The sequence below is a fragment of the Acanthaster planci genome, linkage group LG02 (genome assembly GCF_054643075.1).
Source record: "Acanthaster planci isolate LZ-2023a linkage group LG02, COTS_SCS, whole genome shotgun sequence".
NCBI lineage: Eukaryota > Metazoa > Echinodermata > Asteroidea > Valvatida > Acanthasteridae > Acanthaster > Acanthaster planci.
The window spans coordinates 27288176-27313316 of record NC_141778.1 but is presented as its reverse complement, the minus strand read 5'-3'; the positions used below and the strand labels follow the sequence as shown (position 1 = coordinate 27313316).

Genomic DNA, 25141 nt, shown 5'->3' with positions numbered 1-25141 from the left:
TTGACGACGTAATGGGTCTCTTTCGGTGGTCAAATAACAAAGCGTAAGAATCTATTTTAACATACATTCAATGTTTGTCGGTGTACCCAGGTTTAAACACGTATGCAACTTTTTCCCGATTTGCCTTAGTAGTCTAATCGCGACTGGCTTTGTAAGTGTTAATGGTAATTGACGGTAGTTTCGACTTTACAGCAGCTTGCGCTTCGATAAACTCGTAACCGCCAAATTTATATCATCTGCTTCTGTAGTTGATAACAGATTTGGCGACCGACGATGTTATCGGCAGTTCTATTCCGCGTGCCGTATTTATACAGCGGATTTATGCCGTAACAATTCGTATCAGTCATCATAATCAGCAGACGTTTTTCTTGGTCGTCCTGATTATAATAAATGGGAGAATAGCATTGGGATACATAAGTGCCTTCTTTTATCACGGATTTGAAATAATCAGTTTGCTGGAATCAAAACGGCCGTAAACAACATTGGGGTCGCTGTTATTGGCATTGAGTCGCTCGTGGTCTTCGGTTATAATGTAAATTTGGGTTGACATGATTCTGATCTATATTTTAGTTGGGAATTCAGTTTTTTCATTTTTCTTGGATATTAATCAGCTGCGTCCAATGAATTTTCACGTTGAATATATACTCAGACTAGTTTAATCTTCTGTGTCAACGTCATATTCAATTATTAACCCAATTTCATATAAATTGGAATCCAGTTTACATTCGGCATTAGGTGGTAAATTGTACTCTCGTTTGTGCCTGATCCTTTTGTGTCGCCCATCGACAAACATCACGTGATCCATTCCTTCTATTTCAATGCAATTAGTGAAGCAAAAACACTTGACACAGCCGAACATTCCACGCAATTATAGCAATCGAAACACTCGTCACAGCTGTCTAAAACTCTTGAGTCATCGAAGTAGTAAGAATCAAAACAACATACGCAATTCATACATTCGCCGCATTCGTCGCACGTCGAACACTGGGTACATTTCCTGCAGTTGTGACATTTGTGGCAATCGTGATATTCGTTACAGTCAATACATTTGAACAAACTGTCAGGATTAAAACGTTAATTAGATCTACCACGTTATTAGATTCAACTGTGTCTTTGCAAAAGAAACAGTTGACGTTGGTTTTTCGGTTTGTCATATTGGGTTTCCGTTTAACGAAATTTAATATTTTTTAAATTTTAATCAGTAATCAAATCACTGGGAATAAATATTTGATCCGGTTTATAAACTTTATTTCCGTTTTTGGTTTGTCTCACCAAGCAAATGTGATGCCTTTGGTTCTGTACGTCCAAGTTCGCTTGCTCGATTAAATCACATTTCGTTTCGAAACCGTTTACGGTTAACCACGCAGTGTTAGCTGCGACTAATTTAGCGTATTCAAATTTAGTGGCAAAAGTTGGATCCATTTTACTTCTAGAGAAATCTTGGGAAAATCTGGCCCCTTTTGCGATCAATTCTCCGGGATTGGGCGGAATCCCGAGGGTTGAAAAGAGCCCCGGAGAGTTGGGACTTAGTCTGGAGGGTGGGGGAAGTTCCGTCTGAGGGGGGTTGGGTAGGTATAGGAGGGTAAAGCTGATCCTGCAACCCCACCTGTACTTAGTTTATAGTCTGATTGTTATACATTCCGATATTTGGCTGTTGAAACCGTGTATAAAAACCTATGCAGCTAATGACATTTCAAATTCTATTTAAAAATTAACTGATGACGTCATTGTGACGTCATGCTTCGCAGCAGCAGACTGTCTTTGTACTAATACTTTTGTGAAGGGCTTACAAAAGATCTATGATCTTCACCCTATCGTTTACGTATTGTCGCCTTGTTCGAAGTAAACATAGCCTGTGTCCAACACATGCTTGTGCTTATAATTATGTTATAAATCCAGAACTTATTCCTAATGTTCCCCATTTCCCCTTCCGTTCTTAACAAACCATTTATCAACAGCTCCCATTAGTTTTTGCATATGGATGTACAACAAAATACGCTTGTGTAAATACCTGCAATCGCGCCCGTGAAATTATTTCAAAGAGTTTTTAAGGGCTTTGTACACGACTTTCCACTAGGGACCCTAACCCAGTTGGGGACCTATTGTGCTCTCTTGTTGTAATTTGTGTATTTTGTTCTATCTTCTTTGCAGTTTCGGGCATGGTTGTTTGCCATCAGTTTTACCTTGTCGTTCGGAGCTATGTTTTCAAAGACCTGGCGTGTGTACAGTATTTTCACCAACAAGAAATTACAAAAGCGGGTAGGCTTAAAGTTGTTCGCTTTCTAATAAATGCGCATTTTGTTGGGGTTTTGTTGGGGGTACAGATACACCGACTGTATGATAAAATACATTTATGCAGCATTTAATATTGTTTTAACATGCCATAATAATGACAATTGACATTTACCTCATTAGTAAGACCAGCCTAAAAGAGGAATGGCAGCACTTAAGAACATCACATATTTCCTATTAAGTAAATGCAACGGCAACTAAAGAATTGGGGGCCTAAAGAATTGTGGTCGGCTAGCATAAATCACGGAAAATACAAGGTTAGAAACAAAAGCAGGCAAATAAGAAATCGTCCCACCTGACAACCACGCGTGTAGTTAATTGTAGTCCAACTCGTCTATTGTAGTCTAACTTGTTTTTTCCCTCCTATTACGCAGGTTATCAAAGATTATCGTCTTTTTGCAATGGTTGGTGTACTCCTGCTGATTGACATCGCAATTCTGGTATTGTGGCAGATCTTAGACAATATCACAATCACAATCAAAGTCCTCAGCGAAAAGGTACAGTAGTTGATAAAAGACTGTTTTTTATTGGCTTGTGGCTTTATAACTGCATAATTATTCACCACAAAAGCTGGGACTAACTTGCTTCCGTCTGTGGCCCACGCGATTCTACGATGATATCATTTGTTGTTCTTTCCACAGGTCTCAAACGACAGTCTTCTGTCAATAATGCCACAGGTACATCATCCATTTTATTTTTTGATTTACGATCACAGGACCACGAAGACATACCAAACATGAAGGTTGTTATACAGCAGCACAACTGCTCGGGAGACCTGTCCACCTACTTCATATGGGCCGTGTACATATACAAAGGACTCCTCCTTGTCTTCGGCACATTCATCGTTTGGCAAACAAGGTATTTAATAACTTAATACCAATACTATAAGCTGTCAAAGAACAGACTCCTGTCTAATAAAAAATTGTCTTTGACATTCCATGAACGCAAACGAAAGGCGATTTTTGTGTATCTTGTGTCATAGGCATCAAAATTAATGCAAGTCACAGAACGTGTTTCTTTGTTTGTTTGTCGGGTTGTTGGGGTGGGGGTTGTTTTATGTTTGTTTGTTTGTTTTTTCGGAATTCCTTCCCTAGCCATGGGCATCGCCGGAGAAAGGGACGCTCATCACTTTTGAAAAAATAAAAATAAAAGGGTAAAGAGGAAAGGGGTACAAATCCACAAGTTTCCATGAAAATGATTCGCAATTGTCGATGTCAGTTTGATAGTCTTTTTGTGCATGTATCTTCGATCCCTCCATCTTGGAAAATGCCTTCTTGGTGACACCCGAGTCACTTATACGGCAGCGTTACTAAATGTTTGAATCTTCAAGCCTATATACGTTTTAATCAAAGTCACATATTACTGGTTAAATGCTCAGGGAAATGACCAACATCGGTAAAATCTCTTTATCCAACATTTCTCCACCAGATCTGACTACCTGCCTCGTGTTTTATAAGCTACTGAGAGACTTTTACAGCAAAATGCAACAGTAGCAACGTTTAACCTGTTAATCTTCTCGACAGGAAAACTATCCAATACAATACTGACATTTGATGATTTGTTTTGTAAAAAGGCTCAAGAGTCAGTTGTGAGTAGAAATAATCACAACACAAAATAGTTATGGACCTTTTTAACCTCGTTCCCATGGGTACGGTCTTGCCGCGTGTACGCAACGCCGTTAAGCGTGTTTGGCGTGGAGGTAAAAAACGTGGGCGTGAGTTTTTAGCCATTCAAATACGAGTGCGAGTCACTTTACATTTATTTATCTTCCTCCTTGATTGGGTGAGCGATGGTGACGTCACCCCTTTGTTTTTCGACTATGTTGGATTAGAAACTGATAGCGTGCACTACATTTGTGCTAGTATCCATATCGTGTCATAACTTCAGTTCGTTTTGGTTGGTGTTTTCACGGTTTTGAGTATTTGCAGAAATGGAAATGGTTAATTTTTGCGCGGTCATTTGCTGCAGCAACAGGGGTGATCGCGACAAGAAATAGTTTATCGTTTCAGGACACACTTTTGAAGGAAGACTACTGCTGTTCTTGTTTTGAAATAGTTTTAGAAAGGCCACCCAGTCTTGCAGCAAGAACATCAACATGGTCTTCATATTGAAGCATTAACACAGTTTAATATTTAATCTGGCCCAAGCAGATTCAAAACGGTTGCATTACAACACTTGAAAAGAAGAGATAGCAGAGCGTCTTTTTAGAGCGCTCGTAAACAACTCTGAACGCGCTCCCGTTCACCTTTTTTCCCCCGCTGCTTGCCCACGCTTTTTAAAGTCACGGTTATACGCACAAGACTGGTGGTCTATGTGTTTATGTGTCTGCGATATACCATGAATAACAAGGTTGTTTATGGAGTCTATACAAGAATATAATAGAAAATCAGCGCACTGGAATATGTGAGCGCTGAATTTTCGGTACCGAAGTACTTTCTTCAGGGGCGAACACTTCCTGTTAGCGAAGTGACATTTATTGCCGCATATGTCAGACACAAAATGAATGAAATCTTACACCAGCGCAAGTTTAATTCTTTTGTTATCGTACAGCCAGAGCAGTTTTAATTCCAGATCGATAACCAATAGCATTTTATATAAGTGATAGTTTAGCATATCCCGGTCGAAGCGTAAACCGCGAGACAACATTGCAATTAAGCTAAACTAAGCAAGTACTGGTCGAAGCGTAATCCGCGGACGGTAATTGGCTGCACTTATCAAGTCCCCGGTCGAAGCGTAAGCCGCGAGACAACAGAATAAGACATTTAAACATAGCCGGTCTCCGGTCGAAGCGTAAGCCGCGAGACAAGTCCCCGGTCGAAGCCTGAGCCACGAGACAACAGTATAAGACAATTAAACATGGCAAGTCCCCGGTCGAAGCGTAATCCGCGGGACAACAGTATAAGACACTTAAGCATGATCAGTCTCCGGTCGAAGCGTAAGCCGTGAGACAACAGAATACATTGTAAATCAGTGCAGCAAATAGTCCCCGGTCGAAGCGTAAGCCGCGAGACGTAACATCGATTATTAAAGCAAGTCCGGTCGAAACATAACATCGGGTCTAGCAGTAAGTACTAGCATAATCATTCCCGATCGAAGCGTAATCCGCGGAATAGACATTATTCACGTCACACCCGTACGTACCCGAATATAGACTACCCATTCCATCTGGGTTATAAACTTCAAAGTGAACCATAAACATTATACAGACTTCCTATTGATTCCATGTATGTAAGAATTCGTTGATTGCATAGGTTTTATATAGCTATATTGATTCATAATCCTAAGGCCCATGACGGTGATAAAAATGAAATTTCTCCACTAAAAGCCAAGGATCCCACCCAGGGAAGGGCGAAAAACTCCTGAAAACCTCGATGGCTTGTTTATAGTGTCTTGAAATATGTTAAGTGTATTACTGTTCCTTTTTTTCACATCCAGAATGCAAAAAGTTCAAACCACAAAATGTATGTTCCCATGGAAAACAAATATTTACTTCACACTACATATTTTGGTCACCCGACCAATGCCTGTCGATATCAAACCTTTACACTTGGTTACATAATTTTACTGGCCGCTTATTATTACTTATTCTGCCAGAAATGTGAACATACCAGCTCTGAACGACAGCAAATATATCGGGCTGTCCATATACAACGTGGTTATATTCAGCGCGCTGGGGGTGTCGCTGTCTTACCTTCTTGCTGACAACAGTGGGTACACCTACGCCATAGTTGGTGGGCTGGTCATCTTTTGTACGACGCTCACATTGTGCCTCCTATTTCTTCCGAAGGTGAGAGGGAATTTGGCCGCAATTACTTGTTGCAAAAAGGCTATTTATTCATATGGGTTTAACATGTCGGACAAGGGAAACATACTACCAACTCATTTTAGTCTAGGGTATACATGTGTGTTTTCCCCTTCTGATTTTTCAGGTCGTAAAAGGGAATTAAAAAGTGTGGAACTGAAAGAAAATGTAAAACCTAGATTTACAATCTCATAGTGCGTCCCTGAATTAATTCTGGCCTACTGATACACTCTAATTTATAAAATAATTGGGACCCGTTCTGTTTGAATGGGGCAAGCCCCCCACAAATTGTGCAGGTGAAAAACGAAAATTCCGGGGAATACTACCGGAAAACTCGTCTGAGCCTTGAAGCCATTTTGCGCCACGGGTGACTGTTTTTTTTTTTTCTGGTTTAATGTTTGTGTAGTCTTGCATTAATTTGTATGCACATTTTCTACCCAGCTTACACTCTTAAACTTAAAAGTTTAATGTTTCCTTTATGATTATCCAAAGCACAAAACGACCGTCCACCTTTCGCAATTACACATCCTTTAGTAACTTACAAAGCGTTGCACCATTAACAAGTGTACTGACGCTAAAATTAAAATGTTTATCGCAGCTGCGTATCCAGCTTTTGGTGTCACGGGGACAAATTCCAAATTGAATGTGGCTTCAGGCTAATTCAGCATGATGATGGGGGAGAAAAAACTATCAAGGGCCTTGCTTACGATCCCGACAGCCTCACTTTTCTTTGCTGGTATTGTTTTCCTAGGGTTTTGGTGCTAATATTTGACAAATATACCGATTATTTTCTTTCCTACTCACCTACAAAGTATTCTTTGTAAAACAAATCTGTTTGGGGGGGAGTTGTGGTTATCCTATTCTTTTCGGGGAGGTGGACACAATGCAACTCATATCTTGGAATATTTTCTATCATGGCTAGCAATTTTTTGATCCGTTTTGCTATCCGTTTTACCTCCTGTTCCTTTCAGTGGCTATAATGAGACGTTTAATCCTAATGCTACTTTTGGTTATTGCCACAAGGTTTTGAGAATCATCTATGGTTACGCGCCGGAGGAAGTGGGCACCCGCGTGATGTCCAACATAAATGGCCGACAAGGGACACGAAACGGGCCTTGCGAGGAAAGGACGCGTAGCGTAGTGCTCGGTGGGGAGTACAGTACCGTAGTGCAGGAAGAGCGGGAACGACCCAGCGAGGCCAGAATATAATGGATCTGAACAAGTCGAAGCCTTGCCTCAATGTAAATAGTCTACTACTAGCCGGCGTGTAAAAAGTAAGGGCTAAGCTGCTTTCCATTTGGCCTTGAAAACCAACACCCACAAACTTCGCAGATTTTGGTGTCTTGATAGTAAACTGCAACATTGTATATCTTTAACAAAAGAATTAAAAGGTTACAACATCTGGTGATTTCCATTCTAGATTAAAAATGTGCTTTGGTATTATTGACACAAGGTACGATTATATCAATCGAATTCCCCGTGATCCCCTACAGAGGTCCCATTTTAAGATTGATCAGTGATTTGCAAATTCAACGACTACGTGACCGGGAGCGGACTTCGTGGTTTTCATTTTCTAAGCTTGCAGCTGAAATGCCGCCCACTTTTTCCTAAGGTTACTACCTTACTATGTAAAATGCTGTATATAGGCCTTGAGTAGATGGCACTGAGCTCAGCCGGAACGCCTTGGAATTTGCAGCGCCTTCTGAAATCGTCATTCTCGGAGAGAATGTCCCCAGTGCAGAAGGGCGTGCACGTGCAGCCCTCATAAGGAGAGAATCCAATTTCGAGCATACGTACTCTTTACATCACAAGGACACTAATTGATCTCATGTGCCGTGTTGAGGCCAAATATGTGATCTAGGGTCACAGAATAACCAGCACAAAAACTCCAACTGGATAATTTGCAGATGAGGCATCTATTTTTAACTCTGCCCTGTGTAACCCGTGCTCTCTTAGGGTAGGGATCTGTTGTCAAAATAATGATAGAGAGTCATCAGTGGATTGAGTTACACACACAATTGATTTATTTTGAATAATTATTTACATCGTCTAAATTCACAATAATAGACTTCCGTTGTAGATTATTGGCACATATGGAAAACTGGTGCCCTGCGTGCCAATCAACTTCTATTACTATTGATACTGGATATTACTGTAAGGAATATTCATTATGGAAACAATAATCACAGCATATAGGTCTTCCGTATCTGAGCGGTTCACTCAGTAATGACTGATCGGTAATTCATGCCCGAGTTATACACTGAGGAATAGTCCATGAGTGGTTGTTCCCAGCTCCAGAATTATGGATAATATCGATAATAATCGATAATTATCTACCTGCTCCGGAATTATCGATAATGACCGCCGAGCTGCTCCTTTTGTATTTTATATAAGGGGTTCTGAACAATTCATACATGAAGAAAAGTCGATGGAAGAAAACTGATTGAGGTTTTGTGTACACTTGGTCTCGTTAATCAATATCCGGGAAGGTTGGGAGCGAGTTGGTGAAAGGCTGCTCTTGGCTGAACTAAAGGGGACTTGGTCAACAAAGTGGCACTGTAAAAATAGTAATAGTGCGATAAAAATACGGACCAATTTTGCGGGTTTTTCAAAAACTGTCTACGTTTGTGCAGTTGGTGGCGCCACGCAGAAATAATTTTTTAATTGCGCAGGACTATGGAAACGAAAAATGTCACGACCTCTTAGGACCTGGTTTCGTGGGTATGTTTTCGTACAAAGGACTTGCACGCCTGAGCTGCACGGCCTAGCCTGACAATTTTTTTCGGAATAAAATAACAACCTAAAAAATTCAAAACATCTGTCCTTCACTCTGAACCTCAAGCCGCATTTATCAAACAATCAAACGGTCTCCTTCACCGCCTGGTTCACCAGCGGTGGCCCCATTGTCAACCTGATCCCGTTGCGTACTTGCACCAGCTGGAGAACCGTTTCCACAGCGCTACGTGGACAAAATTTCAGAGCAGATACCATTGGCCTATATACGTGAACTGGTGGCACAGCGAAATACAAGTGCAACAATAAAATTGGACAGGCTTATCGGGTATAACGTTGTCTTTGAATAATTTTCGGCTGCCGGCACACTCAGTCTTCCCCCTTAGTTGATAAACCTTAGTGGCTGACATTCACACTGGACCCTGCATGACTCAATATGCAACGACGAAAGTACCAACACTGATACGAGACCACGGACTTTGTTCGGCACGCAGCGGTGATTATGCTGTCAGGGAGCTGTGCGAGCAAAAAGAGCCCAATGTTCTGCAGCTGTACAGCGAATCGTTTGGATTGTACATAGGAAATTTTGCACCAAATGAGACAGCCATTGACTTGGCTTATCCAACGAAGGAGGAAAAATCCCAAAGTACATGCATGTAACTTGAAACGCCCAACTCATTGCCATTTGTATTGAACCACATCACATCTACCTTAACCATTGTTGACGAAGTACATGACATTTGATGAACAGCTCAGTGTGGGTAAAATTCTGTCCGCAAATTTACCCCAAACGACAAATAGCTCTTCCTGAACGCTAGACATTCAGGTTAGGTGGCCGTTTTCAATGCGTGTATTTCCTTTGAAACAAATATTCTAGGCAGGCAGAAAGTTAACTCACGGGAGTTCGATCGGGTGATGCGTAGCAGTTAGTAGAACGATCAAATCACGTGATTTCTGAGACATTCTTAACACAAGGTCCCACGTTGGAGGGTTTTAAAAGCTCTGGTTAGGCTTGCATAAACGCGCACACATCACAAGCTCATAATTTCAAAGAAATTAAGGCACCTACTACCTTACTACCGATACCATACAATAATTTTTGTGTCGCGGTTTAATAAATTACTGCGAATTATACGTCCAAGAAACAAGTTGGAGAGAAAACTGATAAACTTCTTAAATTCAAATCTGATTTTGCAAAACATATCCTTCTTTCTCACTAACAACGAAACGTATGTACTTAATGACTCAGAGAAGAAAGTACTATGTAAAAATTAATAAGAAAAGATATATGTCTGTAGTATACATATGTAAATTACGAAGTATGTGCATGTATTGTGTATTAATAGCTCTTTATTACCAATGACAAAGCATCCACTCTCTCTTGCCTGTAACATTTTGGTCTGATTTGAAGGACTGTATGTTCTCATTTCTTTTGTTATTTGCCATACATAATGAGTAGAGCGACTGATCAGCTTGACCACATGAGCAGTACTAACAATGTGATTGGATCATTTTCCCTGAAGTTAATGGCGACGACTTGAAGGACGTTTGAATTGACTGATAATTTCTTGAATTCCTATGTTTTTTTATGGCAGTAACGATAAAATACTTTTTTTTTCTTACTCCCAACAAATCAATACATGTTCGATGGCTTGTCACTCCGACACCGGGCGGCTTCGTTTTAAGTTGTTGCGATGGTGGTGTATACAGCGTAAGCTGAAAATAGCAGAATATGCCACTGTGATTTGCGAGTTTCACTCGATGTGTCTGTCACTGTAATGAGTTGCTCTCTGTTGCCATTTACCAGGCGAATTGACCGAAAGTCACGACCCACCTCACTACAGACGATGAATGAATTGCCTCCCCGTGGAAATAACGTTGCATCTGAGATGGACTGACACGCGAAGAATTGACTTTTCACTCACAGACCATGGACAGACATGAACGACAAAAGCCCCACTCGACTCTGCGAAAGAACAGAATCAACATGTACATGTATAATTTAAACCCCTTTAAGAACGTGGGATGAAATGAAAATTGGTAATTGGTAATTTGAGTACTATAGATCGGCTTAATAGGACGGTTTTATCATAAGTAATTATGTTTTGTGTTAGATAATGTTGGTTTAATTTGACGCATCTCGATTTTATGCTCAAGTCTAGCCTATTTCTCACGCATCCCAGACGGTGGGCCTGCTTATTAAACAGCCTGCAAAAATAAGACGACTGACTTGAACGAACCATACTATAATACAGGACACAGGAATTACACAACTCTGACACTTCAAAGTGCTCAATGATCATCGCCATCCAGTCCGACGTATAATAATAAAATTCCAGATTACTGCCTGCAGGAATAACCGTACGAATGGGGAAAGTAATATCCTCGCGATGCCTGTGGTGTTTTTCATGCAATTAAGTACAGCTTATAGCTGTGACCAGGAAAAAGAGACAGCAAAATCCCTAACGTTTGACCTACTTTTGCCATCGAGAACAAACATTGTTTTTTGATAAACTGGCTGCAGAGGCTGCACATGCTTGAAAAAATTCGCTAGCGAAGTCTGGCTTAATACGTACCCTGCCTCCCTGGCGGCCGATTCACGTCTTTTTGTTCATTTTGTTATAAGCAGATTGAGGTACACATAGTGCAAACGCAAAAAGACCTTTTTAAATTGCCAAACGCAGGACTCTAACTGCAACGGTCTTTCCTGCTATACTGTACAATGACAGCTCTCCAAGGACATTTTTTATCTTATCATGCATCAAGAAATAACAATCGGATTGTCATTGAATTGGGTAAATCGACAGATGTACGGTCGGTCGGTCTACTTGAAGTGACAACGGACAGACCTCGCAACATGTGCTCATTAGGCCTACTGCATCCAATTACTGTCACAAGCAGGATTTTTTTTCACAAGTGTCCTCTTTACACCGATGGCAAAATGTCTTTTTCCCTATGAATATTGAAACTCCATTCTTTGTTGCAGTAATTTCCACCTTGAGATCTTAATTGCTCTGCTTACATTCTTTTCTTGAATCCTCGTGTTTCATTTCTGTCCAAGAATCACTTCTAGAAAGTTGATTAATTTGGTCAGGTATTACCATACGTTTGAAACCAAAATAAGAGAAAAAATGTAGATTGCGATGGGAAAGCTGAGTATTATTGGGGTGGAAAGTTGGTAATTTGGTCGGAAAGTGGGTAATTGAACGCGAATAAGTCATCGAAATGACGAAGTTTTAGTGGGGTGAAAACGAATTAGAAAACTGAAAGTTTGGAGAGGTTACTATATACAGGGTGTCCACATAAAGAGCATACCGAGATAAAAAAAGACTGTAATGGCAAAAGTACTTTATATGGAGAAGAGAAATATATCTCTAGAAAGGGCAAATGTCCTCTTTGCAATGGTATACAGCTTGTGATGTTATTGACATCCAGAAAGTACATCACACAATGCAGGTAGGATGACCATTCATGTGTTACAATGGTAAAAGCATTTGGCCTTGACCCCACGTGTTGACTTTTGCTATTCAAAATATGCAACTTGTCACAGTGCCGATTTCAGTACCCTTAACATCGGTCTAGTTTGTTGTCTCATCTGTGTCAAGAACATCACAAGCTGTATACCATTGAAAAGAGGACATTCTGCCCTTTCCAGAGATGTTTCACTTTCACATATATTTATCAAGCAGTTTTGCCATTACAGTAATGTTTACCTCGGTGTACTTTTTATGTGGACACCCTGTAGGCCTACATGACCTTATTTCCTCCAAACAACACGATACCGTCATTCTTTTACAGTACTCTCATCAAGTTTTAATTAGAAAGTAATCTGTTTTCCCTAGTTAACCGGTAAAACAAAGGGGATGAAATTCCAGAAAGGTATACTTTCTGGAAATTTTGAACAGTTTCCTTACTGAACAACTTACGGTGACATCCAACCGACTCTTGAATATGCAGACGAACCCATTGTAATGACAACCACTTCTACAAAGTTCTGACACGTACGATGAAAAACCTTCCATTTGCCTTGTTTTTGAGTCTGCAGTACAGAGGAGTAACTTACAGGTGTAAGTACGAGTGTACCAATCCCAGTTTTCATCCTGACTTCCAACAGAATCGTAATGAACGCCGAAGCGATCTCAAACAGTAACAGGCACTTGCTGCATGTAATTGTGTGAAGTACGGTTTTGTTTTGACCTCAAGAGATAGTTTAAAATATAGGCGGTCTTGGCAGAATGGCTTATTTGGTGACATCATGACAATCAAAATGGAAATACTGAAGTAGGCCTATGCGTAAACCTCTTTTCCATCTGTGGGCGATGGTTAGATATGTTTTAACGATAATTAATGCAAATTCACGAGAAAATATTTGAACTTGGAATGTTACTGTTTATGTCCACTTTAATCATTGCTTTTTGGAACAAAATAACTCCATTGGAAAATTAGAAAACGCAATGACGGACAAGTCGACTCAGGCTGTTGCTTACATCATGTAATATTCATTGCAAATTGCGTGTTTTGTTTCAAAAATGCCTGCAAAAAACGAATATTTTGGCTTGTGGAGCAACATAGGTTATTTAGAGTGCGATGTTTGTTGGTAACAAATGCAATCTTTTAAGACCTTAATAAAGATTGGTTGTGGACTGAAGTACACTCTATTGAAATATTGATATAGGAAGTGCCTTGTTTGGTTGTGAATTGAGTAAAAAAGATGCCCTTTGCCACAGTCAAAGCATCATATACAAAAGTGGTCATGCTTATGAAACCCAAACGATCATTTGTAATAAGAATGCTCTATAATGCAGAGTTTTTTAGGTTTCACGTTGTATACTGTGCCCTTTATCTCTAAGAGAATGTGGTAGTGTGGTCGTATGTTATTGATCATTAGACCCATAGTCTGAAGTTATCGCCCCATCGATTCACCCAATTCAAACCAGAAACAGGTAATTTGCAGGTCAACATGATTATTATCTAAGACCAGTATGGAGCAATCAAAAGATTTAAGACAGCAAAGATATGTCAGCTCTTCCCGTGTATATTGTGTGAGATGAATCACGAAAAAAAGAAAAAAATTATAATAGCAAAATATCAAGCTTTAGCAACTTTTTGTGCTAAATGGCTTACAATAAGGTTTCTGCGCAGAATGCAATCACGGTTTTTCTCGTGAATACTGTATAAATACTGAACACTGAAAGCCAAAAAAAGAACCAAAATGCCCTTCATACTATAAAACAGCCTAAATTTGACGAAAGGTGAATTTTTCAGGAATGCATAAAAATTCATTGCATGAGTCCTGAAAAAGTGGAAAATGTGATATGTATGCTAAGCGACGATTTGACAATCCCCAGATCAAAAGACTAACGGCACGAGTCTTGTTTGAAATGACGGACGACTGACTGGATAAGAGTGAGGACATGGTAATTATGTTAAAATTCAGTGAAATGTCTTGGAAAGCGCAATTTACTTAAAGCTGGAGGACAAGGCAAGATAGAGCGACATTGGCGCGTTAGTTTGGGAAGCTGCTGCCAAGGAAATAGAAATTTCCTCAGGAGTCAAACTCCACATTTGTAACTAGGAAGAACAGAAGTTTCTCAAATAAGTTTCCCGCACGAAATAGGTGCAAACTATTTCAGCAAAGATACGACTCCATGACTCTCCTCCGTGCACAAAAAAAAACCTTTTATGTCCTGCTCTTGCGTGCTTCAGAGGCTCCAGTGAATTCCATTCGAAAGTTATTTGTGTTTACGTGATTTTGTTGCAAGTCAGTATGATATGTTGATGGTACTATAGGGGAAAGAAACAGATGGTATCCACCCCACACAGTAGCCTAAGCCAGTTCCCACAAAGCTGCGAAAAAAACATTGGTTGCATTGTTCATCAACATGTTATACAAAAGGGTGCTTCTTTTTTAAAGGAATTAAAATCATCAACATTTAAAAATGGACAATCGTTATTCAGAAAAAACCACCCCAATATCAAAGTTTGATACACCTCAGCTGGTTACATGACGTACTTGGCATTTTCCATCTAGATTTAAACATGAAACTTCCTGCCTATTGCAGATTTAACGTCTGCATTATTTTCCATGCAACGTACCCTTTATTTTATATCTTCGGAAGATTTGGTGAATGTAACTCAGTGCCGTATTGTAGGGTTGGACGGAGGATGGGGGATGCGACAGCGTGGAGAGACAATTAAAGTCTCAAAAGACGTGGCTAATCAAAATGACCCCTCTTTGTTCATTTGCAACTAGCTAACGCCCATCCCCTTCTAAATTTTACATTATTTGTGTAACAGTTGTACACTAGAGTAAGTTATTGTAAGCTCATGGCTTACGCTGATTGTAACACTTAAATCGTGGGCAAATAATAAAAAAATTCCATGTCTGAGAACAAAAAACGACTCGGGTATTATTTTCAAACCATACGGAAGAGGGCTTTTTAAAGGAATTTTTCACAGGGTGGAAAAGTATGAAAATAATGGTACAGATATATTTTCATGGTGCTTTCACTTTAGTTGGAATTGACATCCCTAACACATAGTTCGCCCTCTCGTCATGGAACGCCAGAAAAGTTTAATAATTTCAAATAGTTTAACCATTTTCGTTTTGCTACGAGGACAAAACCAAGATGTATGGCAGCAAATCATGGGGGCGCCGCTCCCACGCACTCTTCATTTTTTTTTTTTGATTGGGTGTGTGTGCGCGAGCATTTTCTTTTTTTTCTTTTTTTTTGTTCTGCCTAAGCGGTAGTGTACCATGGTTAATGGCCATAATATTACCGATTGGTGCAGGGCTGTTCGGGTCGATAACGATTAATGGACGAACGCATCATACTTTACATTAATGGTGCACGCTTAATTATGTCCAAACTAGAGTATTTAACGCATAAGAGGTGTCAGATTTTACCATACTTTTCCTGAATAAAAAGTGACGAGATTGCCAATAAATTGCCACCAAAATGTATTTTCAACGCGTCACTTTTTGTCTAGCCGGTGAGCACATTTTCAAAGACAACAGGTCTTTCTCAAATGACACTAGTACTGCACACTATACATAGTATCACGTGCATCGACATTTTGGAGGACGAATTTTGACACGCATCAGCTGCGGCACAAGACGACATTTTGAATCTACATGCACGTTTGTACTTGTATAGAGCAACTGATTTGCACACTGCGCGGGCATGAACCTGAAGAAACTGAACACGCAGTTGCATTTTTCTACGAAGATAGTGTCCTGTGAGAGATATCTATACACTGATAGGAGTCCTGTATTTCATTAAAGTGTATTATACACTGATTTCAAAATTTGGTGTATTATATGTTAATGAAATATATAATTAAAAGTTTACGACATTATCAATGGTGTTTGTGAGGTATTTAATCAATCCGAGATTTCTGTGATTAAAAACTCCTTTCCGGTATATGCATTAATTTGGGTAATTTCCTGCTCTGTGTGTTCTGTTCTAAGAGTGATATTCCTTTCTTGGGCATGTCCGTCAAACACGTTCTTTGTATAGGCATAGTCTGTAGAAAGCTTTTCATATCTAACAAAGATTTAACAGGCTGAATAAGCCTGTCAATTATCAATAAGCCTGTCAATTAATATGAAGACAAAACTCTTCTGGAGTATTTTGTAACTGGTTATTGGAAACATTGCGAATTCGAAATGAACGGCAACACTAATTAATTATTTTAAGGAGTGGTGATCTATCGGAAAGTGAAAACAAATCATTCTAAATTTAGATCGAAATGCTTTTAATTAGTACCTTGACTAAGAAACACGCCAGTGGAAACTTGGAAGTGAATTTTCCACTTTTTGGGCGAGTAAATTGCCCGAATTTGAATTAAAGTTCACGATCTGGAAGTAACAGGTGGATTGCCTCGTTTGACAAAACTAGGTAATAATATTCAGCGGAATGATTTTGTTTGAAGATTGCAATCACAACGACAGAAAGCCTGAAATACACTGGCTATAAAGGGTACGAAAGCGGCACACTTCAGGATTATCCTTGTGACGGGTTTCTAAATTTATAAACGCCTACGACAGTTTAGCCATTCCTACTGGTCGAGACCGATATGTGATATGTGCGGTTTTACACGAAAGTTATAAGTCCTATTTACATTTATTCCCTTTATTCGCAATTCTTACTTTATCCTAAAACTTACCACTGGTTGATTTCTGCCAAGTCATAAATAGTGCTGCCGGGGACATCTTGAGGTGTTCTCTGTACATCAGAGTATAATCTGAAGCAGGTGGCATTTGACTGATAATAATCTGATTCTGAGTGGTTATGCGTTCAATCTCATCTCATATGGTCTGGCGATGGACGAAATAATTATTTTTCACATGACAAGAAACAGTGATCTGCCATCGCAATCATACTGAAGGACAGGCTCAAATAAGCTGCTTGGATGAAAATATCGTTATTAGCGGCGACGCTGTTTTCGTTCCTTGAGAGCATCACGAAATCCGCAACGTCCAAAGTTCACCTTATACGCGCGGGTCAAAAAGGCATTGTGCTGGAAAGGGGATACTAGTGGTTGATCCAGTATTTTCAAAAGGAGGGCATCCGACAAACAAAAAAGGGTTAACCCAAACACATGTGAGTGGTGCATATATTCAGTGAAATTTTCCTTCATTAAAGCGTTTTAATCATCAACTCAGGGAAAAGAAACAGAGAGAAAAGAAAAGGTTTTAGATTTGTCCCAAACTTAATAATGTTAAAGAGAAAAATTAAAAGGGAAGAGGGGTACTTCGGGTTCTCCCCTCTGGATCAACCCTGGAAATTCCTGGCTAAGGTTGTCGCTAAAGAATGCCACTAACGCGAAAGATTTTAAACATACCACGGTTAATGCACACAACCGTAAAAACATTGACATTTCCCCTACGTAGGGTACCCGTTAAAACATTGACATTTCCCCCACGTAGGGTACCTGTTAAAACATTGACATTTCCCCTACTCAGGGTACCCGTTAAAACATTGACATTTCCCCTACGTAGGGTACCCGTTAAACTTTGACATTTCCCCTTCGTAGGGTACCCGTTAAAACATTGACATTTCCCCTATGTTAGGGTACCAGGTGAATCTCTTATGGCAAACGTAATACACACATATGTTCGTGTCCCTTTGCCGCGACAGGAGTTTAGTTGATTTAGAACCGCGCAAGCTCAGCACTTAACTGCTGTAGACAGCACACGCATGTTTCAGAGGTTCCGTTTTTAGGGTTGTTTGCATGCATAATGAGGGCCATGGGAATTCGTGCCAGGCAAACAGCTGCTTCATTTCATGAAATGTACGTCTTATTTTCACTTTTTGAAAAGAAAAATTCCTGCCCCAAATATTTCCATGGTAAGATAAGGCCTTTTCCCAACGTGTTTTGTGGAAAAAAAACTGAGAAATAGTACCGGAGTGGTCAAAACCAGTGATTTTTGTGAAAGGTTTTTTGGTGAGCGGTAGTTTGTTTACCTTTTGATGCGATTTTTGAAGGATCGAAGCGAAGAACTGGAAGTTTACCTGAACTTCTCAAAAGTGGATGTGGTGGAGAAAGGTTTGAAGGTTTTAGATTTGCTATTGGTTTTGCGCTAGATTTTTTTTCTCTTCCCGACCGGACGCGTTTGCATATCGAGCTAACTCAGCACCGATTCTGTTCATCCCGCGTAATCTTACGGCCTTGCGAGCGTAAGAATTTAGTGACTCGGGAACGAAAGTCGAACACAAAAGTACAGTCAGTTAACATGAAGTTTATTATTGAAACCGAAGTCTATCTGTCATTATAAAATTGCCAGGAAAATGTTGAAATTCACCACAACCACAATTTGATAATTCCAAACACAATTTCAATTTTCAAACAAGTAGGGGTAATATGCCGTGTTTTACTGGGTACCTGCCCAGCAGAAAATAAAGTATTTCTTAGCGTTGAAATATCTCCTAGGTACCTACTCGGTAAAATTAAATAATTGAAGCCACCGCGGCCGAGCCATGGCTGAGCGGTCCCCCAAAAAAAAAAACCAAAAGGACAGTTAAACAAAGAGAGTCGTTCCCCTTCTCTGGAAACAACTCTAACCAAAACCAATGTATAGCAACATGACAACCAAAACTGTCACAGTCTGACTTTGAAGTACAAAAAAAATGGTTGAATAAGTTCTTGTTGTGTAATGAGTTTAGACAGTCCTAGACGCCGAGCAACGTGCAAACACAGTAAAGATAAATATAAGCGCAAACAATGTAGACCTCTCTGTCTACACGGTAAGCCTACAACTAAATCAACTGTATTGAGTGTAAAAAGAAACATTTTTGCGAGCACAAACAGTATGTAATGACAGGCCATCTATTAAGGAGGTCCACTTGAATTATTAGTTTTAGTTTAAGGACGCCAAGGCAAAGGAAGACGGGCAGAAAGAGTCCAAATGTAACTGTCTCAAAATATACAGAGTTTATTTATACAGGGTTTAGATGTCCAGGTATGATTACAATTAAATGATTCAAATCCTTTATTCCTTTCTTTTCTTTACATTTAATTTCATATTCCTCGAATGCCAGGCAGGTGTGTGGCTGTGGGCATGGCCTTCCAGACAGCACCTAATAATGAATAGTGTGTGGAGTAAAGAGTGAAACCCTAGTGTAAAGCATACGAGTCACCACACAAACAAACAGCTGAAGTACATGTTCATGTACAGTGTAGGCTTCACGTGAAACAATCGAGGTGTTTAATAACCTCTTCAACATCACTCCTTCTGCGATTTGCTATGACTCCAGTATTCATCAAGTCGGCTCAGACACTATGAAATCCTAGATTGTGCTGGTGAAGAGACTACAAATCAGCTATTACAAAGTCAAAAGTTTGTTTTTGTAACGACATTTCGATTACAAGATACTCAGTGGTGCCCGCACTGGAAAGGATGAGTACACTCGCCCACCGCACTATCTTCGCGGGTATTTGTTATACATTTCTAGGGCTGGGCGGCGTGCCGAATAAACTATACGGTGACCCCTAAAACACGCTTCCCTACATCTTCCCTGCTTTGATAACCCTCGCCCTCGAATGGTTCAGTTTCAATTCGTTTGAAAAACTTCAACTTTGTTCTAGGAGTGAAGAACGTGTCATGGAATTCAACCCATTATTCATTAACCCATTTTTTCAGCAACACTTTAAACCTCCAAACTGATTTCAGTACGGTTTTCAAAATACAAGCCAACAAAGTTAGCGAATTTAATCCTCAGTTAAGATAACACTTGAAACATGAGCAATTCAGAATCTGACTGCAAGGAGTGCAAAATGATTTACAATGTCTTGTCATGGGAACCACAGGGCTTACTTTCTTGTTCAGTCCAGACACTTATTTTTGAAAGGTTAAAATTGGATACCATAATATGGAAGGCAAAATGAATATCATAAACATGAATGGGCACCATGATGAAGTAATAAGTGGTGTAAAAATACGAGCGGCTCCTGTGTAATACATTGAACAAAGCTCAGTAATTCTCAATATGCACATGAACTACAGCCATTAATAACTTTTTAAACAAAAATGCCACCTTATATGCGACCCCAACAAAATATGAACCGTGAGCTACAATGTTCACCACTATCCCGCCAAGGCAGGCAAATCTCACTGATGAACACTATCAAACAACTTTATACTAGGTCTGAGACTTATCAGACATGTACCATAAAATAACAAAAATCACCTAAGTTGAAGTCTAAGTGGGCACATATCATGTTCAGTCTGTTGAGCTTCTTCATGCAGGAATGAAATTTCCACCAATACACTCTCTGAGCATGTTTGCATTTTATGCAACCAATTTGGGATCGACTAATAACTGAAAGAGGCCACATTTGAGGTTTTCTCGGGCTCATCTATATCTGAAGACTAACTTTAACCCACATCACTTTCAGTGTCATTACCAAGGTCATTTTGTACTACTGTAGTTTCAACAATTTAAGATTCAAAGCTGTCATCTACCTCAGTTGACAACCCACTTTTTCCTCTGCCTTAAGGTTCAATGCAGGAACCAAGTTTTTGTCAGATTTAAAACCCACAATTCAGTTTTCTCGGCCTGGGTTACTATTTCCCTTTTCATTTCCGTTATACTGGCACTGAATACAGGTTAGAATATCATCTTGCTTCGCACAACATGAAAGAGAAAACTGATGTGAACTGTCAGCATCAACTGGCTTCGGGATGTCTCTAATAAGCCCATTGCTTAGTTCTTGTTTAAGGTTTGTGTCGCTACCCTGTTCTAACGCATCAGACGAACAATTCGAGTAAGGGTCAACAGCAATCAAATAAATATCTGTAAATAAACTCTGCATACAACTCAAGAGCTACATCCCAGGATTTATAGAATGTGAGGTCAGGACATTTCATTCATATTTGCGCAACCCTAATCGCGCCCATGAATCCAGAACCTCTTCAATAAACTGCTCACTCAGACTTTTGTCTCTTAGGGTAATTGAGAGCTTCATTTTCTTCACCAGGATTTGAGGCTGCCTTTTTCTATGCGATTAAAAATCATCAAGGTCCGACCAAAATCCATCAATGATTCACCCCGTTTCTGCTTCAGAGCATAGAACTTTGCTCTGAGAGAATGAACAGATTCTTCAAAACTTCTTCTCTGACAACGCCTCCTAAATGGTCAAGAACTGCTGTGACGTTTGCAGCACCCTCAAGTTGAAATTCTCTGCAATACGATTGAAACTCGTCCAACCAATCTTCCAGGGAAAGGTCCCCGGCGTTTTGGGGTCGGCCACAAAATATTGGTAGGCTCACTTGCAAGTTTTCACAAATCATGGTTTTGAGCACATCAACTTGAGCCTTTCGCGACTGCACAATAACATTTATGAGGGCTTCTGCGGATGCCATAGTTTCTCATGAACAGACAACAGGTATCGTAAGATAATGTTACATGTGTATCGTAATCTAGTACATGTAACTAATGTACACAACAATGTTCCGTAATAATGTAAAAGATAACCCAACACAGTGCAACTACTATTCAGCTGCAGCGAATCCCCACCACTAAATAGTGGGGAATAAAACAGCGACTCTTTGTATCTTCAGAAAGGTAAAAAAGTGACCAACGTTAAAGGGTTTCTTATACACGAAAACCACCGAGAGAAATGGCTCAACAGACTCTCTCGTATATGAAGGTATGAGGTCGACTAGAATGATCACAATACAAAAAGTGATTTACTAGAGCAATAGACCTGTTAGTCAATAAAAGCTCCAACAGAACAAATCGGGGAATATAAAGGCACACGTCCCTTTCAATACTGGGTGGAAGCATGTAAATGATTGCGGATTAAACGCGCAAAATACCAACAGTGTTGGCACAACATGCTGTTTTACACAGGGAAACCTTAATATACAACTGTTTCCCTCCTTAATACAAATACAGCAGAAAAGGGGAAAATCCACACAAATCTACGAGACTGACAAGCCCAACCCGTTTGCCCTCGTTACAAAACTATCAGATGCACGAGTACTGTGCACAAAAACAGAGATCTGCAATGATAAATACCACTTGGGTTTACTTATACTACACGACAGTGCATAAATATACAGACACTTCAGGCCTGAAGGCTGGGGGGGGGGGGAAACTCAGGGGTTCGAACGGCGCCTCCTTTCTCATTACTTTTATGCTGCGTATAATGCATTACGTCGTGCCCTGGTAGTGTCGCGTCGTGCCGTCGCGTCGAGACGTCGCGTCGTGCCATTGCGTCGTTGCGTCATATCCTGCTCTCTTGCCGTTGCGTCGTATCATCTCGTCGTACTATCGCGTCGTGCCGTCGACCCGTTGCGTCGTGCCGTCGACCTGCTGCGCTATGGCCTTCAGCCGGTGCATCTTGTAGTCGCGTCGTGCCGTCTCCTCTTGGCGTCGTGCCGTCACATCGTGCTCTCGCCGTCGCCTCATTACTGGTGGGAAAAGGGGGCGCCCTTAGAGACAAAGTTGCGTTCCAATGTTCATTTTTAATTATCAAATCTTGTAGGCCCTATGGGTGCATTCCACCTAATTGTTGGATTTTTGGGAGCGAGCTCATTAATATTTTGTGATCCCGGGGATCATTGAAAAATTTTTATAAAGTTTGAATTTGGGACTGGTAGTTTCCAGTTCCGGAGTATTTCTTCCACAAAAAGCCCCAAATTGGGGACCTATTTTGGATAGAGGCGGGCGGCTACATTCAGAGCCGAGTGCATAGTTTTATCGCTATTTTTTGGTATCTTCGGGGAAAGGTGAATAAAAAAATTCACATGGCTAACCCCCATAACATTGAAACGATAAGTGATCTTCTGGCCATAATCTCGAATTTCAAGTAAAATAACGGAGGACTATCTCTTCTCTCGAGTCAAGAGGCGGCACTATTTCGGTCTGATTTTGCACTGTTTTTTATGGCCGCGTATTTTGACGCCTATGCAGGCACACTTTTTTTTCCAAGACTTGTGATATATCACCAGCCATTTTTAGAAACAGTTAGGCACGACGGCACGATACAACGGACGACGACACGACGCAACAGCACGACACGACAGTACGAGAACACGACGCGACGGCAAGACATCGGGACGCAACGTCACGACGGCACAACACAGTGCATGAAACAGCGTGAAAGGAATGAGAAAAGTGGCGAAGCCACTACGCGACGGGACGGCGCGACGAAGCTATCGTATTGATTGGATCGTTGGAAATTTCAACTGCAATATTGACAGAGATAAAAATCGAAGATGTGATTAAAACCATCCTTCAAATATAGGCCTGTGCCGGGTAGCCGGGTACCCGCCCGTCGATTTCAAAACCCGGTTCCATTTTTCCGGGCCGGGTACCCGTAAAAAAGTAAATAAGTTAGGAACAAACATTTAAGCACAAAATGTCTGTGAAATTTCTTACTGAAGGACAGACTTCATGGAAAACCACCGTGCCGATGAAAACCTTGTCCCGCAGTCATACATGAAACTTGAATTCGGAGATCGACAGCTAATTTTCTTACCGCAAGTCGTTTTCCTAGTTCCGGAATTTCCTAGTTCACAAGAGGGCGATAGGTCACTCGCTACGTGTGATTTTAAATATTTCTTTAAATTGAATAGTCATATAAACCTTTGCATCTAATGTCTGCTTAATCAGAATGACTTTTTTAGAGTTTCCGTTTTTGTTAATTTACCGAAAACTGCAAGCTTTTCCCCCACTCTCGGATCGCGCGGCGTTACCACGCTAAGTCGTTACGAACTCACCTACATGGGCGCAGCAGAAATGTATGGGACGTAATGGTTCGTCAACTGTGCGGCGCGGGGAGGGTAACGTTGATAGTTCGTTGTACAATTGAAAAGTCGAGTCAAACCTTTTTGATTCATTGGAATTCTTATTTTTCATATAATTTTCTCAAAATTAAAAGATTCTCTATTAGAAAAGCAATATTTGACAATGGTTTTTGCTGAAAATGGATTTTCGTATTAGGTTACTTTTTATTTGTGAAGACGTTTTTGTCTCGATCCTAAACCGATCCAGAACTAGGAAAGGTGTCATCGTCACTTTCGTCGATCGATCCTGTGAGTCCAAATATAAAGCTTAGATTTTGAGAGAAAAAAATTGAAGTATATCCAAAACACAAAGTTGACTTCTGACCATATTTCAATCGAATTTGAGGATTTTTAGCTGCAGTCTTAGTGAATAATTTTTGCGATCCGGAACTCGGGAAATGACTGTACCAAACCTATATGAACAAGAGACCGAAGGAGTTTTGTCTTATGAGGGGGAAGCGCTGTTGATGTACACTTGCATGACTGTATTTGTAACTATCAAACCCTGTCGGCCTAAATGACTTTTGTGCGGAATAAGTAGTGCTTAATGTTTGAATTAAGAGTATTTTTGTCAAATAAAACAATATGAATGAAAATTACTTTATTTCGGGATTGACGACGAAGCGAGAGCGGACTGTGTTATATTCCAGCGGTACTGGGACTCCACACGGCGTGCGGTAAGCAGTGATCACGCACAAATTGTGCGGTTGATCGGCCTCTTTTTATAATCAAAGCACTAAATGTGCGCTACAAACCCAAAGAATCAGAGAACCAGTTCTAGTTTTATACCAAGAAATATTCCGTTTCAAAATTATTTTTAAATTAAAGCAACTTGAATTTCCTCAGTGCTTCAGCAGAACTGTAGATGAGGAATTGACCAAAAAAGCAGGAATTATGTTTTCTGTATGTACTAACGCATTTCGAATCCAAGTATTTTTTCATTCGAAAAAAAGGAAATGTTGATAGGTGCAAGTCATAATACAATCGGCCAATCAAATTTCACTTGTCAAAGTACT

General features: G+C 40.2%; 1 protein-coding gene across 2 annotated transcripts in view; it reads left to right on the top strand.

Annotated features, from left to right (window-relative positions):
• LOC110975937 (gamma-aminobutyric acid type B receptor subunit 2-like) overlaps positions 1 to 16261 on the top strand; it is a 127817-nt gene extending 111556 nt beyond the window's left edge. Inside the window, exons 12-17 of one of the 2 annotated variants that reach the window (XR_015424283.1) lie at positions 2152 to 2259; positions 2667 to 2789; positions 3008 to 3150; positions 5887 to 6079; positions 7118 to 14691; positions 14724 to 16261. Coding sequence is in view for 1 of the 2 variants with exons in the window: in XM_022228819.2 (XP_022084511.2) it covers positions 2152 to 2259; positions 2667 to 2789; positions 3008 to 3150; positions 5887 to 6079; positions 7118 to 7303 (753 nt within the window). In the remaining variant the exon portion in view is untranslated. Of the gene's footprint in view, positions 1 to 2151; positions 2260 to 2666; positions 2790 to 3007; positions 3151 to 5886; positions 6080 to 7117 lie in introns of both variants that reach the window. The other variant, XM_022228819.2, reaches the window with a different exon arrangement.
• Positions 16262 to 25141: the final 8880 nt, after the last annotated feature.